Source organism: Dermacentor albipictus, chromosome 5, assembly GCF_038994185.2.
Source record: "Dermacentor albipictus isolate Rhodes 1998 colony chromosome 5, USDA_Dalb.pri_finalv2, whole genome shotgun sequence".
NCBI lineage: Eukaryota > Metazoa > Arthropoda > Arachnida > Ixodida > Ixodidae > Dermacentor > Dermacentor albipictus.
This window is the reverse complement of record NC_091825.1, coordinates 135,474,783-135,490,945: the sequence shown is the minus strand read 5'-3', so window position 1 is coordinate 135,490,945 and position 16,163 is coordinate 135,474,783. Positions and strand designations below refer to the sequence as shown.

The following is a 16,163-nucleotide window of genomic DNA, read 5'->3' as shown; positions in this document are numbered from 1 at the left end:
CTCTTTTAAGCTTCCTAGTCTTGCATCCTTCCTTGTAGTCGTCAGGGAGGAAATGTTTGCTGCAAACGACCGAATAGCGTGATGTGGTATTCGGTACCCAGTCCTTTCTGGATATCACTTGCAGCCACTTCACTCTTAAGTCGTTATCACTAGGAATTTCATGGAATGAAATTCCTGGCACTTTCCGCTTCGCGTCTGATTTGCATCCCGGCACACAGCAGTATGCCATAGCTCTTGGCACACGCGAAACGCTGCGTAAACACAACGCGAACAATGCGCCGACTGATCGCCGCAGCCCGCACACCCGCATGTGCCTTCCCCAGGGCTGGCAGCGCCGCCCCGCGGAAAAATTCGGCAAAGGGGCGTTGCCTTCAGACGGCGCTTCAACAGCCTTTGAGCAGGCACAGAAAAATAGAGGAGGCTATGGTTTAGTTTATTGTAGTGGTGTCCTGGTAGCATAGTAACTCTATGCCTGGTAGCGACGTAAGCGTCTGCTTATTTTGACTGCCAGCCCGCTAACGCTGCTGGCGCTCCGAATAGCAGCGATAACTTTGCACGTTGCACGTACTTCGAGGCCAAGATAAATTATAGGGTTAAGAACTATGTGTACGTATTAATGCACTATTTTTTTAGAAATAAATACACACCACACCAATTAAGATGCACAGGAGTATAAAATTATTTTCAGTTAAAGTATAGTGAAGTTGTTGAATGTTAAGCGGCGCTGCCGCCGAAGTCGGTCGATTTTGCCGTCTGTTTGCCCTTCCCGCATCGAAAGACGTGCGAAAATACAGTATGCAGTCAAACTTGTGGGCCAGGCTAATTCCAGCGCTAAGGGTGAGCATAAAATTAACTTTAGAAAACGTGGCCGAACCTCAGTGGTTGTTACTGGCGACGCTAGCCGAGTCTTGAGTGCTTGGCAAAGCGTGCTTCTTTGATGCACTTTCCTAAAGATAGCAGACCGAAATCGTTGGTGCCTTTGACTGGAACTTTTTGAGTTAACTCAAACTATGAATGAATATTGTTTCATGGGCTTTACGTATGTCATGCTGCATATAGGCCGCGCGTAACGTGTGTTTATTTACATTGGTAACAAATTGACCTGGTGGTCTCCATGCGTGTTCATGAACATTCCGTCGTAGAGTGTCGCGTCGGGCTTGTTGAACTTCTGTAAAAAGTCAGCCACATTATCGACATCATATGTTAATTTGTTGCTACATACTTCAACTTCTGCTCTCAATAAGCCGTAGTCTGTGCCGGTTTTGACCCATGTTTTCGCACGGACACAGGCTTCTACCTTGCAAAGGTCAGCGTGTACTGGCATCGCGGTACCCGGTGTCCAGACGTCACACCACCGGAACTACTCCAGCAGCACAGGTAAAGACTCGCTTGGAGTCACAACAAAGTCAAGTCCTGAGGCTGGACGTGTACACATATTGCGTTTCCCGTTCACACGATATGTCGTATCACTTTCGCATGTGTTTGTAAACGGTCACCCCACATCCGTAACGCATTCTCGCTGTAATATGCACTCATAGTGTATTTGTAGGTGGCTTATAGTTAACGCTTGTTTGCTGCATGATGCGATTTGCCGCATGGGTATGTGTTTGATAATGAACATGCCCAAATTGCAGAGGAACAAGATCTGGTGGTCATCGGTAGTGGCCCTGGTGGTTATGTGGCCGCAATTAAAGCTGCACAGTTAGGATTAAAGGTAACCAAATCTTGCACATGCCGTTGCACATCGCTATATTCTCGGCACCGCGTCTTATGTGGCGTTGTGCCGTTTCTATGCAGACTACATGTATAGAAAAGAATGACACCTTGGGTGGAACCTGCCTCAACGTCGGCTGCATTCCCTCCAAAGCATTGCTGCACAACTCACACCTCTACCACATGGCACACTCAAACGACTTCAAGAACCGAGGAATTGAAGGTGAACACCCATTGAAAACGCTCATGCAATATGTCAGAATTTTTCCTGCATTATTTTCAAGTTAAGAAAGCTCTGGGCCAGCATCCTTGATAGTTGTAAGGTTGCAGAGAACAATAACAATTCTTATCTATACTGTTACAGTTGACTAAGCTTCATGCTGCAGTATATATCTCTCTGCCTTAGCAACCGTGATACACTGCTTATAATGATAACTAAGGAGTTCAAAAACCCATTTGTTTTAACCATGTAGCATTGCACCATGATGAAGCTATAAGTGGTATCGTTGTGAGTAGGCTGCACTGTACATTTTACAAAGTGCGCTGTACTGGAGTGCACATACTTGCATTTGGTTGTGTATACTTATGTCCTATAGTTGATTTCAGCAGTGTTGAGTGTCTCACTTGCTTGTCCCGTTCTATGGTTAGTTTTTGATTTTACTAATGCTAATTTGGGCTGTTCAAATGGAAGTGGTGTGATTGTACTGCCAATTCAAAGTGCTTATGCTAAGTTAGCAAGCAGAAGAACAGTCATACTGAATTATTCACCTGTGCATTAGTGCATTAGTTAAGACCCACATATTCAACACGGGCCCAGTGTTGACTGACTGTAATTAAAGCTCTTTGCACTTTTTCTCCTGGCTTACCAAATAGCCGACAATGTCCGTCTAAACCTTGAAAAACTTATGGAACAAAAGAGTTCATCTGTAAAAGCCCTCACTGGTGGAATAGCACATCTTTTCAAACAGAACAAGGTAAGCACAAAACTGAGAACATGCTGTTATAGTTAGCCTAAGCATAGGAAACAGTCTGTCTGCAGTATGCAGTGTCTTGTTCCCGATTTCCTTGTTGCAGGTCACACACATCCAGGCCCACGGCAAGATTACTGGCAAAAATGAGGTCACTGCACTTAAGCGTGATGGTTCATCTCAAGTTGTAAAGACCAAAAATATCCTGATTGCTACAGGATCAGAAGTGACACCTTTTGCAGGGATTACAGTAAGCACGCTCACATTTTTCATTGTGGAACTCTTGCAGTACTTTTCCTGATCGTAAGATCTTAGCTGAAGGGAACACTGTACAGCTGCAATGTGTTAGGCTGTTAACCACCACTTGTGACTGGTAGACTTCTATAATTTAATAAGGGCAAGTGACTGCTTGTTCGTTTAAAGGAGTACTGACACATTTTCAATGTATATTCTTCAACAAATAAAATCCCAAGCACTCTAAACACTGCAAAGAGTACTGGCAAGGGTAAGAGTGGCCTAAATAATCTAATACAATCATTGATTTTATGAACAAGTTTCAGTTTCGCAATCCAGGATGTGGTGCATCATGACATCATCATATACTGGCTTGCAGTGTTTCTGCTATCACTGCAGTTATCAAACACGAGTGCAGCCAAGAAAAAGGCATGCAGCACTGTTGTTTATTTTTTTTATGTCCAGCGTCCTCCTACAAGCTTTGCTGCTATACTGGCTTGCAGTGTTTCTGCAATCACTGCAGTTACAATACACGAGTGCAGCCAAGAAAAAGGCACGCAGTACTGTTATTTTTTTTATGTGAAACGTCCTCCTACCTAGCTTTGTTGCTATACAACATCAGCAAATATTGCTCCATGTAATGATGTCCCAATTTTGCTGATAACACCAAGTCCGAAATTTCAAGGTTAGCTTTAATGTCAAGTTGGGATATCTCATGTGTCCCATACTTCATTCTTGTTGAATGTTATTCATAGGTATATGTGCGAAAACTGTAAGAGTTCCTACAACTTAAAAAATATGGCAGTGCTCCTTTTAAAGTGGAGTGAGTAGTGAATGATTGTGTTCTGCGTGCACAGGCAAAGTTAGCCTTCCAGGATTATGTAGGCATTGCTCTGCTTGTGTATGCCCCATGTAGTGTGTACACGGTCAATTATGAAATTAGTTTAAAAGGTCTGTGTCCTCCAGGAACTGCAACAGGAAGCACAATACCTGCGTCCTTGTAAACCTCCATACTTCCATGTAGATTGGGCATTTCAGAGAGCCTTGGCAAAAGCCTCACATGCACATGTTGCACTGTAGGACGTCGCTAAAAGGTACTGCATACTGGAAAGATTTTGCGCCAAAAAACACAACACACACAAGAAAGACGACAACACCACGGGCGTACTGCATAGTACTGCATAGTCTGGGCACGTTCAGAATAAATGAGATCCTTGTATCCATAAGGCAAGGTTGGCACAAGAGAAATTTGTGTTGGAAACGTTCTGTGTGCTTTAAGTTTGTTATTAAAATTGAACAAATATCTAGGCAGTTCCTGTGTTTGTTGTAGATTCCTGAATTTCTTGTATATGTCTGATGCATGCCTACCTTTCTTAGTGCCTTTGACTGGCACATCTGAGGCAATCCTTTTCTTCCGTGCATGGTGTTTTTTTCTTGTCTGTGTGCTATAATTATGTTTTACACTCCTGTAACAGCCCTACCTGGGTTGATAGTGTTTGTGAATGAAATGAACACAGGCAACACTGAGCATTTCAAGTTGCTGTAAATGCATATGCTTTTGCAAGTAAAGCTGCTCTGTTTTCTGTTATGCGACATGTTGCAATAAAACGAATGTTCTTGCAGGTGGATGAGGACTCCATCGTGAGCTCGACGGGTGCCCTGAGTCTCAAGAAAGTGCCAGAGAAGCTGGTTGTAATCGGTGCTGGTGTAATTGGACTCGAACTGGTGTGTGGTTGCAACGTGGTTATTTCACATGCTTACTTTGGAAAGTAAAAATGTGAGCAGTTGTAAAGTAACTTGAAATTGCTAACTCTTGCGACACATTTTCTTTCAGTTTGTATAACTGTCACTCAGTTTGACACCCTGTCATGCTGAAATGGAATGTGAATTGGAAAACAAAATAGAGCACATTTTATGCTTAAAGGATTTACATTACAATGTTTCATTGTAGCATAAACATGCACTAAATACACCTTAGCCCCAAAACTATGCATATATGAATGACACCTGTGTCATAAAAGCTGAATGCAGAAAGGACCCTGTCGTGGTGGCGTTTTGACGTGTTGCTAAGCTCGAGAGCACAGAATCAGATCCCGGTCCTGATAGTTGCATTTCAGTGGGGGCAAACTGCCAAAACACCTAAGCACCATGCATTGCGTGCACATTAAAAGACGCTAGTTGGTCAAAATTAACATGAAATCTCTCACTACAGCATGAGTCTCTCACTACTTCATAATCATTTTGTGGTTTTGGGACTTCAAAGCCCAAAATTTTTATTTAATGTAGAAAGGGAAATGCTTATAACAGCTTGGTTTCATGAGTTCACCCATGATTCTGTAAAGACCGTACATTAGTGCAGCATCATTTTGCTAGGAGTGCTCCTCTGTGTGTTAATTAAATTACATATAATTTCTTTCTCTTATAATCACTCTTCAAATTATGCATTTAAGTTATTTGTGCTGCTGTTACTTGCTACCTAAGCACCGGTGTCCCTATTGGTTACCTTAGCTAGCAGTGTTGCTTTGTTTCCATGTTTGACTAAATGACATAGTGATGTGATGCTGCCATATACAGAGTGCACAACCCTGTCGAATACAGAGCAGAGACACGTATTTTCTGATGCATAGGATTCACATACTATATCTATGTTAATCAGCATGCCTCGTAGTGCTTATCTTTTGTTACATCACAGGGCAGTAGCAAGCTTTTTTCCCTTTTATTATTAGATATAAAGTGGATATGAGTATAGGGCCAGACTAAAATAATTCTATTCCAATTCTTTTCTTGGTCCGAGTGGCGCCCCACCTCCATCAACAACACCAAGTATTGACCAGTCATGAGCGGTGTATGTATGATAAGAAAAAGAACTGAAAGCAATTGTCACATTATATTGGCTTAGATTGTCATTAGATCTGACAGACCCAACGTAAATGGAGATAAAATAGTATCATTTTCCTGAAACTTTAGGGTCACTTGTTGTCATGTGAGCCTAACTGTTCAAAACAGGGTTCCGTCTGGTCTCGGCTTGGGGCTCAAGTGACAGCTGTGGAGTTCCTGGGCCACATCGGTGGCATGGGCATCGACATGGAGATCTCCAAGAACTTCCAGCGTATCCTTACAAAGCAGGGTTTAAAGTTCAAGCTGGCTACAAAAGTGATGGGTGCCACCCGCTCAGGCGGCACTATCAAAGTCAGCGTGGAAGACGTCAAAGACCCCTCCAAGAAGGAAGATGTAAGCCATTGCTGTGCTTTCCTCTGTGAGCTAAGTCGGCATTGCCTTAAGCAAAGGAATTCTTTAATGTGACTCCAAAGGCAAATGCTGGGTCAAGGTTGATTGGTAGACTATGTTTCTCTAATAGGAAGCTGTTATATTTTTGATGAACACCACAATAATGAAAGGTTTGTGAAAATGATGTTTTCCAATCCGTGAAGTAGCTGGTGTGGTACTGCAGGCTGTAGGCTACTGCTTACCATAATTAGTTGAAGGGATTGCCCAGCAGTTAAAAAAAAAAAAGGTACTTTATAGCAAAGATGAGCCTTGGCCAACATATCATGGTTGAAGGAACAAGATGTGAAAGCTTTATGGCAAAACTGACTGAGATGTCCCATACGGTAAAGGGCAACTTCGGCATTTCTTTAACCATATTAGAATATTGTCATTTTCAAATGGCATTGACAGTCCTGTCACCAGTAGGATGGTTAGTTTGCTTATAACTCGTCAATCATTTTATATAGCCAATAAATGAGGTACCGAAACTGGTAACTGCTTCTTGTGATGTCACGATGAGTCAGTGACATCAGGTCCTACACTACCTTAATATAAACACGCAGTACACGTGGTTGCAAACACCCAAAAAAGTGAAGCTGGTGATGTCTTCTGACAACACAGGAAGCTTTTATAGCTCTTTCGAACTAGACAGCGGTGAATTCAGCGACGATTTCAGCAACAGTGTGAGCGCTAAAGGATCGCTGTTTGGTTTCGACCAGCCGCTGCCGCCCTGCGAGGCGGCTGACATGCCCAAGCTCAACACATGGTGCTGCGTCAAGACGAAGAGAATCACCTGTTATCACGTCTGTCAAAATGATGACTGTTGGCTGTCATGTTGTAGAAAAAGGAGCCAGCTTCATCGTTCCTGGGGGAAGTGGCAGTGTAGTCTCTGACACCACAAACACAGGGTGGTCAGAGGATTCGTTGGCATGAGTCGGGAACATGCAACCAATCTTTAAAATTCATTTTCCGAAGAACTAAATGACTTGCTGCCATATTGTTTGGCACAGATAATCAGAGTGCAAGAAAGAATGCATATTCAAAATTTTGTTAAGGTCGGTGAATATCGAAAAATGGTTGGAGTAGCCCTTTAAAGAGCACTTGGGAACAGGCATGCAACTTCACATGGGCCTTTCTTTCTTTTTTTTCCTTAGTTGGAATGTGATGTCCTTCTGGTGTGTGTTGGTCGACGACCTTACACCGATAACCTTGGCCTAGAGGAGATGGGCATAAAGAAGGACGAGCGTGGCCGTATCACTGTCAACTCTCGCTTCCAGACAAGCATCCCCAAGTGAGTAGTACCTTTGTTGCATTTTGCTCTTGCTGAACACGATAATGGTGGCATGCTCGGCAGTTATCTTTATTGGTGACTTGTGAATGAGTCATCGAAGCATCCAAGAATGTTAGTTTTCTTTTGTCAGCTGATGTAAGCAGCATAGAGACCTACAAAAACTAGGGTGAAACATTTTGAAGCTTTACATCAATGATGCCAGTAGGTAGAGTGCCACACAGAGAAAAAGCAGACTTGCTGACAATTCCTTTTTAGTCATTTTTGTCAACAAGGACACTTTTCCTAACAAGTAACAATAGCATTGTTTTTGTTGAGAAAGTGACTCCTTACAATATGATCAAGAAATCTTTGAACAGATATTAATTGTTTTCGGCATTTCTCTATGAAAACTGTGAGCAGCATTCCTTAATTTACAGCAGGGACCGTGGACAGGTATGGCTTATTCATAAAATTCTTACTAAATTGCTTTTGTCAACCACCTCTTAAAGCAGCTTCTGCATCTTGGCAAACATCTTGGCAAACATTTGGCAAACATCTTGGCAAACATTTGCTGGACATGGTTTCCACCCACGAATAAAAGAGTAGCAGCATACCATACAGTGTGAGCCGCGACAGGCTGCAGACTGTGCGAGCATCCGAAAAAGTGGTAACTGCCAAGTTATAGATTTATTTTATAGCGCATAGGTCAATCATGCGACATCACAATATGTGGTCTTGTTGTGGCGTTAGCCTGTGATATTTTTCTGAGATATGGTAACAACATTGGCCAGTCGACCACTCTAGACAAGTTTCATTGAAACTTGACGGGGTTCAAAGGAATGAAAACTTCTTTTTTTTTTTGCGGCCCAACCTCTACGGTGCACTCATCTAGGAAATTGTATCCTCACAAAGAGCCATAGCATTCTTTTTACGTGATTTCCTTTGGACATCACTGCTTTAGAGAGGAAAAAGGCAATGACCAAGCACAAAGCCTATATGTATCGTGCTGGTAGCCAACCGCAGTGATTGCGGTGTTGAGCCACTAACATAGACAACACTAACAGGACACTAACATAGATATAACATAGTAGACTTGAAATGCGGGAAAATGATGCCGGTGGCTGACACAAATATTCTATGATGATTGGTGCTTACATATTTCGGGGTTGTATTGGGTTGTACACGAGCACTATTACGGGTCAGTTCCCATGTCAAGTGATCACATAGGTTTTCCCATTCACTCTGGCAATTTGCAGTCACCACTGGTCTTCATTGAGTGGATACCGATGTAGCCAAAATAGTTCATAAGACGTTCACACACTGCGGCTAATGACGCACATTGCATGTTGGCACAGCTAAGAGAAATTTCCGCATACTGTAGTTACTGCTGTACCCGAGGGCTACACAGTGGTCTCCCCAAAACGTTGTATGAATTGTCATCACTTCAATTTCTTGGAGCTAGAACATCTCCAAATCATTTCGCAGCATGCAACGACAAGACATTCGAGCAGCAACGCACTGGCTTCCACAAGCCAGAGAGGGGGAAAGGCTTGCGGCATGTCCTTTCCTCCTTGCCCGATGAAAGGTCTATAAACTGTGCTGGTTCCTTTCTCAAAGCCAGTGATATACAGTCAAACCCGGATACATAGAACCCACGTATAACGATTTATTGTGTAGAACGAACAGCTGTAAAATGCCCTCAAATAATGTTGTATAATATTATTTTATATATCAAACCTTTTGTAATCCCCCTTGGATTTGATATATCCAGGTTCGACTGTATTGCTAAATGTCAGTGTCTCTCCTTTTTTATGAGCCTGCTGTGGGGGGAACTAGATGCCTAGTAATCACTGAAAAATCCATCTGCAAAATGCTTCAGTTCAAAAATATTAAGCTTGTGTGTGCCTGTGCTGGCATTGAGGGCAAGCATTTGTGTTTCTTTCATTATTATTTATTTTATGTTGCAGTCTGGTATCTTTGTTTACCTTGTAACACTGTGCTCACGCAAAAGTGCCAAGTCTTTTAGGTGACCAAGAAATGTAGTTGAAGAATGCTGAAAGGAATAAAATCATCATCATCATCATCACCTGTTTTACTGTTCAGGTGTGCTTTACTGCTCATTCACTTATTTTAACTCTGTGTAAATGCTCCTTTCTTTCATAAAGCATTTACGCAATTGGCGATTGTGTCCCTGGTCCAATGCTGGCTCACAAAGCAGAGGATGAAGGTTAGTGTCTGTCTACATATTCAGTTATACCAAGTGTACAGTTTACTTGTAGGTGTGTAGTATGTTTTAGGTTTAGCATGTTTGCTGTATGTGTCTTGTGGTGCGGTGTTGTTCTACATACAAACTTTTGTTGCAGCCATTGATAAGTGCAATAAACTGCCAGGCAAAGCTATGGAAACTTGGGTTGCATCCAGATTTTATTATCAAAAAAAATTTTTCGTCGTTTAAGCTTGTCAGTGTAGTTTCTAAACATACAAAACTGGCAACACTTCTAGACTGTCAAGTTGTTTGCCAATGTATAATGCTTTGAATAAATGGAATCTGTTTTAAATGACAGTACAGGGTTTTTCTTCTCTTCAAACTCTTTAGTAGCGGACCCCACTGTCTTGATCACAAATGACAAAAGTAATTGACAACTGATTTCTCTTGCATGTACAGGCATTGTCTGTGTTGAGGGCATCATGGGAGGCCCAGTGCACATTGACTACAACTGTGTGCCCTCAGTTATCTACACGCATCCAGAAGTTGGTTTCATTGGAAAGACTGAGGAAGATCTGAAGTCCCAAGTGAGCAGTAGTCTGTTTATTTTTACTCACAGTGTGCCGTAATTTGTGTTTTTGCAATGACCCGCGTGCAGGAAATCTATGTTCAGGTTGCGCGCATGAAACAGCATAAAGCCCTTGACCTTTCTTGGCTCATTAGCTGGCTTGACACTTAACCTTTATGGTACTATTAGGCATCAGTGGCTGGATGACTGCAGCTGAGTGAGAGGCCATGAGGGCAGTTACCACAACGTTGTCTTTTTAGTTTCCAACCGTAGCAGCTGCGCTCCAATAATGGTAAACCATGAAAATGACAGTGTGCCAAGATTTCAGTGGAGGTAGGCCCAGCTGGCCAAATGAGTTTTGAGGCCCCCCTCGGTGTCCCTCGCAGCTGTGTTGTAGCTGTGGTGTGGCCAAGTTGTTGCTATTGGACAAACCAGTTACTTGATCATAAGACTTTGTCAAGCTAACTGAGGCTAGGCATTGCTTGCTATACGATGACAGCCTAGCCATGACGATATTGCATGCATGAGCTTTAAAGTGTAACATACCCACCTGATATGTTGCTGTCTCGCAGTTTTTTTCGCTTGTTGCGGCACAGTTGAGATGCATGGATCATGAAAAATAATTGATTCTATGTGAGGATGATAAGCAGTTAATAAGTGAGGTCATTGGTATAATTGGTTCGTGCGGCTGCATTCCTTTTGCAACTGTAGTGGTTGCATGTTTCATCAATCTCATGTCAGTGACAGGTGCGCCCTTGATTTGTGCAGGGTGTTGAGTACAAGGTGGGAAAGTTCCCTCTGGCTGCAAACAGCCGTGCCAAAACCAACAACGAAACAGACGGCCTTGTGAAAATCCTGGCCGACAAGCAGACGGACAGGATATTGGGTTGCCATATGATTGCATCGGTGAGTTTATAGTCCCCTTTTTGGTTGTGCATCAAATCGATAGACAATGTGTGAAGTTGGAAATGTCAAATAACTCGACTCATCATTGAACATGTTGAAACAACAGCATGAACAGTGGAAACTTCAGAAGTCAACACAGAGCAAGATATAATAAAAGTTCACTGAACATAAAGGCAATGAACTTTAATCGATTTGAACATAAATGCAGTTCAACCTTGACATAAAAATGTCACACTTGTACTAAAAAAACTTGATTAAGTTGTGACTTTTGTGAAGTTGAGGCTTCTTATGTTTCAGCAGTAGCACTTATTTCACAGGTTCCTAGAAAAGTCCTGTTGTATAGTATGTTATCTCTTACCATTTCTGAACAGAATCCTGCAAGAAACTTGGCCAATAATCCAAAAGCACTGTGGTGTGCAATTACACATTACATTGAGGCAAGCTTCTGTGCAGACTGTGCCTACTGTCAGTAGCCGCTGTCACATGGTGCCATGTGTATGCTTATGGTATCACCATCATAATGACTGGCCACAACTAGGCTGGTACTTTGTTTGTTTATACCACTGTTGTAAATCTCTAGACCAAGATTGCCATAACACTACTCATGATAATGATGCAGCATGACAACACAGAAACAATCATTCCTTTGGTCATTGTCAAGGTTTGCTTCCAGTAGGCACTTTTTTGTTTCGACCGACTGGTGGCATGTTTGGGAGCATATCTGTGAGAACCTGAGCATGAATGAGACGCATTTTGTTTCTGTATCAGCTTGACGGATGGCAAAACAGTGCTGTGTGTCTGTGTAGCAATATACACTGTTCGTTGAAAGGCAAAAACATTTGGCTGTATTTTAGGACATCAAAAAATGTCTTCCAAGTCTGGAAGCTAGTGTATACTGCTTGACTATAGCCCTGACACCGCCATGATGTCTAAATCATAACTTTTGGCAGGTCATACACTGCAAATAGGCAGCTGTTTCTCCATTTCATTGCTCTTTGTAATGCTGAGCCAAGAATGTGCTTGCAATATATATGCTAGCTGATTTCACTGCAGTAAATGTGGTAGGGTTATCAAAATCAGCAATGAAGCAAATAGAAGTGTGGTGGGGCTAAGTGGAAGTTGACATAAAAAAATGATACAGTGGGAAACCTTTAGCATTGTGCCTGTGCCAACTAGAAAGTAGAATCTTAGAGTACAAAATGCACAACAATGTCTGCTGCATAGATACTCATGCTTGGCACAGAAAGGAAGGAGCCAGGCCTTTCTGTGTTTGTTAAAGCTTCCTTTGTACTTTGTTGACAGAGGATTCAACAGGAAAACAATACTTTGTCGGAATAATTATCTCCTCTTTTTAAGCATCGGAGCGGCACAGTGGTCAGCAGAATGTAATGAACAGCACAAATGCTTTCATTTTTTGGCTTGTGCTCAAGTTGTGCTGCCATGCAAACAATTAATAGTACCCTTCGTGGTCCCTACAGGTTGCTGGTGAGATCATCAATGAAGCTGCCTTGGCAATGGAGTATGGAGCATCTGCTGAGGATGTTGCTAGGGTTTGCCATGCACATCCTGTGAGTAGCATATGTACCAAGTTCCCACATCCCGCCATGGGGGACTCGGTGCCTACCTTCCTACAGCTTATAGACACACCCATTCCTTTGCAACACTTTTCAATAATGCTTTAATTCACGCTCGTGCTCCAGTAATCTACTGGTCATTGAGCCGAAGGATGTGATTGCAAGTGCGGGAAATGTCGCCTTTAAACTGCTGCCTCTTATAGGTTTATGAGGTGTAAGAAAACATTTACTTGTGATTTAGAATTTTCAAGCCCTAGGTACGGTAACCTGCTACACATACTGTTTTGTTCATATGATATCCAACATGGCTTGCAGGTGTAGTATAGTCTGGTTAAACACACCTGCTGTGATTGCTTAGTGGCTAAGGCATTGCGCTGCCAAGCATTAGGTTGCGGTGTCAAATCCTGGCCACGGTGGTCGCATTTTGAAAGAGGTGAAATGCAAAAATGCTTGTGTGCCATGCATTGGGTGCGCATTAAAAATCTCTGGTGGTCCAAATTAATCCAGAGTGCCCCACTGTGACGTGCCACATTATTAGATCACGATTTTGGCATGGAAAATGCCAGAATTTAATCTTTTTAAACAATGCTACCAAGGAAGCATACTTGCACGTGGGAATGCTTGCATTTGCATGAAATGCATCATACAATGTCCCAATTTGATGCTTCTTACTTGCTGCAGTATGTTTCACTATTGTTAATTTAATGATTTGGGTGGACTGAACATTTTTTATATCTTTATTTTGGTGACCTGTGTGAGTGGGTGCTTTATTGGAATTTATAATCATAGCAAGCAAACATATATTCTAATGTAGTTTGTTGACTCTAGATACCTTTTGTCAGATAGCTTGAACAAGGGGGCCTAATGACTTTGCTAGCAGTCACAGTATTCAGAGTAATCATGTATCTGCAGATGTTGAGCTTAGAGCATTGCTTTGATAATCAAACTACGAAGGCTGCCATAAAGCCAAGCATTGTTTTGTCATATGCATGTATGTGGAAACATGAGCTCTGTTATGGTATTTGCTGTTAGTCATAACTAGACTGTACCATATTTATGTAGGAAATGATATTTTGCACATTGTTGCCTGGCTGAGTTTGCATCACAGTGTCTTGTCATATTCTACCAGTGTTAATAAGTGATGCTGCACAAGCATTTCAAATGTCAATTTATGATGGTACTGATGAAGGGCAGGTTAATGACCTTTGCAATTTTGTCCTTGCTGAGCTCATTGTTGTGAAGCTGCCACGAGAGGAGGTATTTTTGGCGTTCATCTAAGCTTAGAAATCGGAGCTGGGTGACGGTGCTAATTATGTGAATGCTGCTGTTAAAAATTTTTTAGATAGAACCAAAATTATATTGTAACTACGTAGTATGGTTACCAGAATACATAATCCATTTGCCCATGTTTCATTAACCTGGCATCTGTTCTATTTTACTGTCTTAGTTCGCTGTTCAGTCACAAATCTGACACAAGTAATGCTAATTTGTGACTGGTCGAGTGCCTCCTGTTGGTACACTTCATACAGAAGCCTTTTTGGCATTACGGTGGTCTCGTTACAGTAAGCGGTATAGTTGTCCTTCGCTGATATTTCACAAGCATGAAGTTCAACAGAGGAAGTAAACAGCTACAAGATATCCTGCCTTATTCAATGTGCAATATTGAACTAACTTTTATGGTAGCGAACTATGCATCAGCTTCATTTTAGTTCACAAAACTTATGCCATGCCATCCTGTTTCAGTAAGCTACAGCTTTCATGAACCTTTCTCCATCTTGCGGGATTCTGAAGAACTGATTTGCCATGTTCATCCCTGTGCTTTGAGTTATCGATTAATTTCCCCTCCCTCTGCGATCTGCTAGCCTCTTGGCTAGCTCAGATAGTAGAGCGACTGCCCTGGTAAGGCATTGGTAAAGCAATGAAGGGGGCTAGTTGGTGAACGTTCATGGTTATATTGCGCTCAGTTTTACACAGACGATATTAAGGAAGGACAGGACGTGGACGGACGTAGCGCTACGTCCGTCCACGTCCTGTCCTTCTTTAATATCGTCTGTGTAAAACTGAGCGCAATATAACCATGAAGGCATTGGTCCTGGGTTTGATCCTCGAACCAGGCTGAATTTTTCTTCAACTGTGAAGCTTTCTTTCTGAGAAGCCCGTATGGGTTTCCTTTGTAGCTTTGTGCTACACTCGGGTAGGTGACAATTTCCCCCCTTTCATGAACCTTCCTCCACCTTGCAGGAGTCCGCAGAACTTATTTGCCAAGCTCATGATCAATATAGGTACTTATCTGCCGTGATGCATCCATTTTTCTTCCAGACCGTTTCTGAAGCATTTCGGGAAGCAAACCTGGCCGCTTACTGTGGCAAGCCAATCAACTTTTGATGCAACCTTGAAGCACATGAAGGCGGCAGCATGGCATACATTACTGGGTCACCAGTACTGTCTGCTGCAACAAGGGAGCAGCACCGTGTGCAACAAACTATAGAGGAGCTCGCGTGCATTGTATAGAGTCATGTTCTTAATGAAAGCATTGCAAAGGGTTTGAAAGTGTAATAAACCACTTGTAACATCTGCTTTCATTCATGACTCACTACTCAACTCACAAAGAAACGTGTGAGCTGAAAGTTTTCTTCCTAGCTTTTAGTTGCAGTACTTTGCCTTTTTTTGTGTATGTGTGTGACGGCTTAATACAGTGTTGGCGTATAGTGAAATATTGACACTCATTTGCAACCTATACTTCTTTTTCCTTCCTGTTTTAAAGATTTTAATTAAACTGGTAGCTCCAATTAAATGGCTACATTACAGCAAAAATTTGTTTGTGCATTTTTGAGGCATAAACCACTAATAAATAAAGTTGCTTAAGCGGAAGCTTCAGCTCGAGGCCAACTCTGATTTGGCTATTCAGATACATGTAAAACAAAGAAATGCTTTTATAAGTCGACCGCTGCACCGATTTGAATTATATTTGTTGCACTTGAGGGGGAAAGTTAGTCTAGTGACCCTAGGAAGCAGGTGTTCTATTTAAAGCCTGGAACTTTTTGCAAAAATTCATAAAAAGTGGTAAGCTTCAATAAAATTTATATACAAAGTTTACAAATCTAACTGCACCAAAACAGATATCGCAGTTCTCTAAACTGAATCTGTTAGAGCATCTAAAGTGGACAAGTTTGGTATATGAATTTACTGCTTACTTGAAGTTGCTACAATGTTTACGAGGGTTTTGCAAAACTACTCGCAAATTAGTGGTATACCTTAGAGTGGTGTATAACACATTATCTTTGTTTGCTTTAGACGTATTATTAGGTGCAGTTTACAAAATTGATATTTTTTATTGCTGTTAGTGTTGTAAACTTTATACAAAGCAATATTTCAATTTCCACCAATTTGTTTAGTAAAATTGCCGGCCTAAAACAAATGTCCTCTTCTGCCGTCACTAGTTTCTAATTTTTTCTTT

The 16,163-nt window shown here is 41.9% G+C and overlaps 1 protein-coding gene across 1 annotated transcript; it reads left to right on the top strand.

Moving 5' to 3' along the window:
- The first annotated feature begins 688 nt into the window (after window positions 1-688).
- On the top strand, window positions 689-15,282 carry LOC135909237 (dihydrolipoyl dehydrogenase, mitochondrial). Its single transcript, XM_065441097.1, has 14 exons — window positions 689-837; window positions 1,290-1,377; window positions 1,635-1,714; window positions 1,798-1,936; window positions 2,587-2,687; window positions 2,788-2,931; window positions 4,539-4,640; window positions 5,922-6,146; window positions 7,337-7,473; window positions 9,618-9,679; window positions 10,118-10,245; window positions 10,995-11,132; window positions 12,611-12,700; window positions 15,026-15,282. The coding sequence occupies exons 1-14, from the start codon at window positions 712-714 to the stop codon at window positions 15,089-15,091; spliced, it is 1,626 nt and encodes a 541-aa protein (XP_065297169.1). The 5' UTR covers window positions 689-711; the 3' UTR covers window positions 15,092-15,282.
- The last annotated feature ends 881 nt before the right edge of the window (window positions 15,283-16,163 follow it).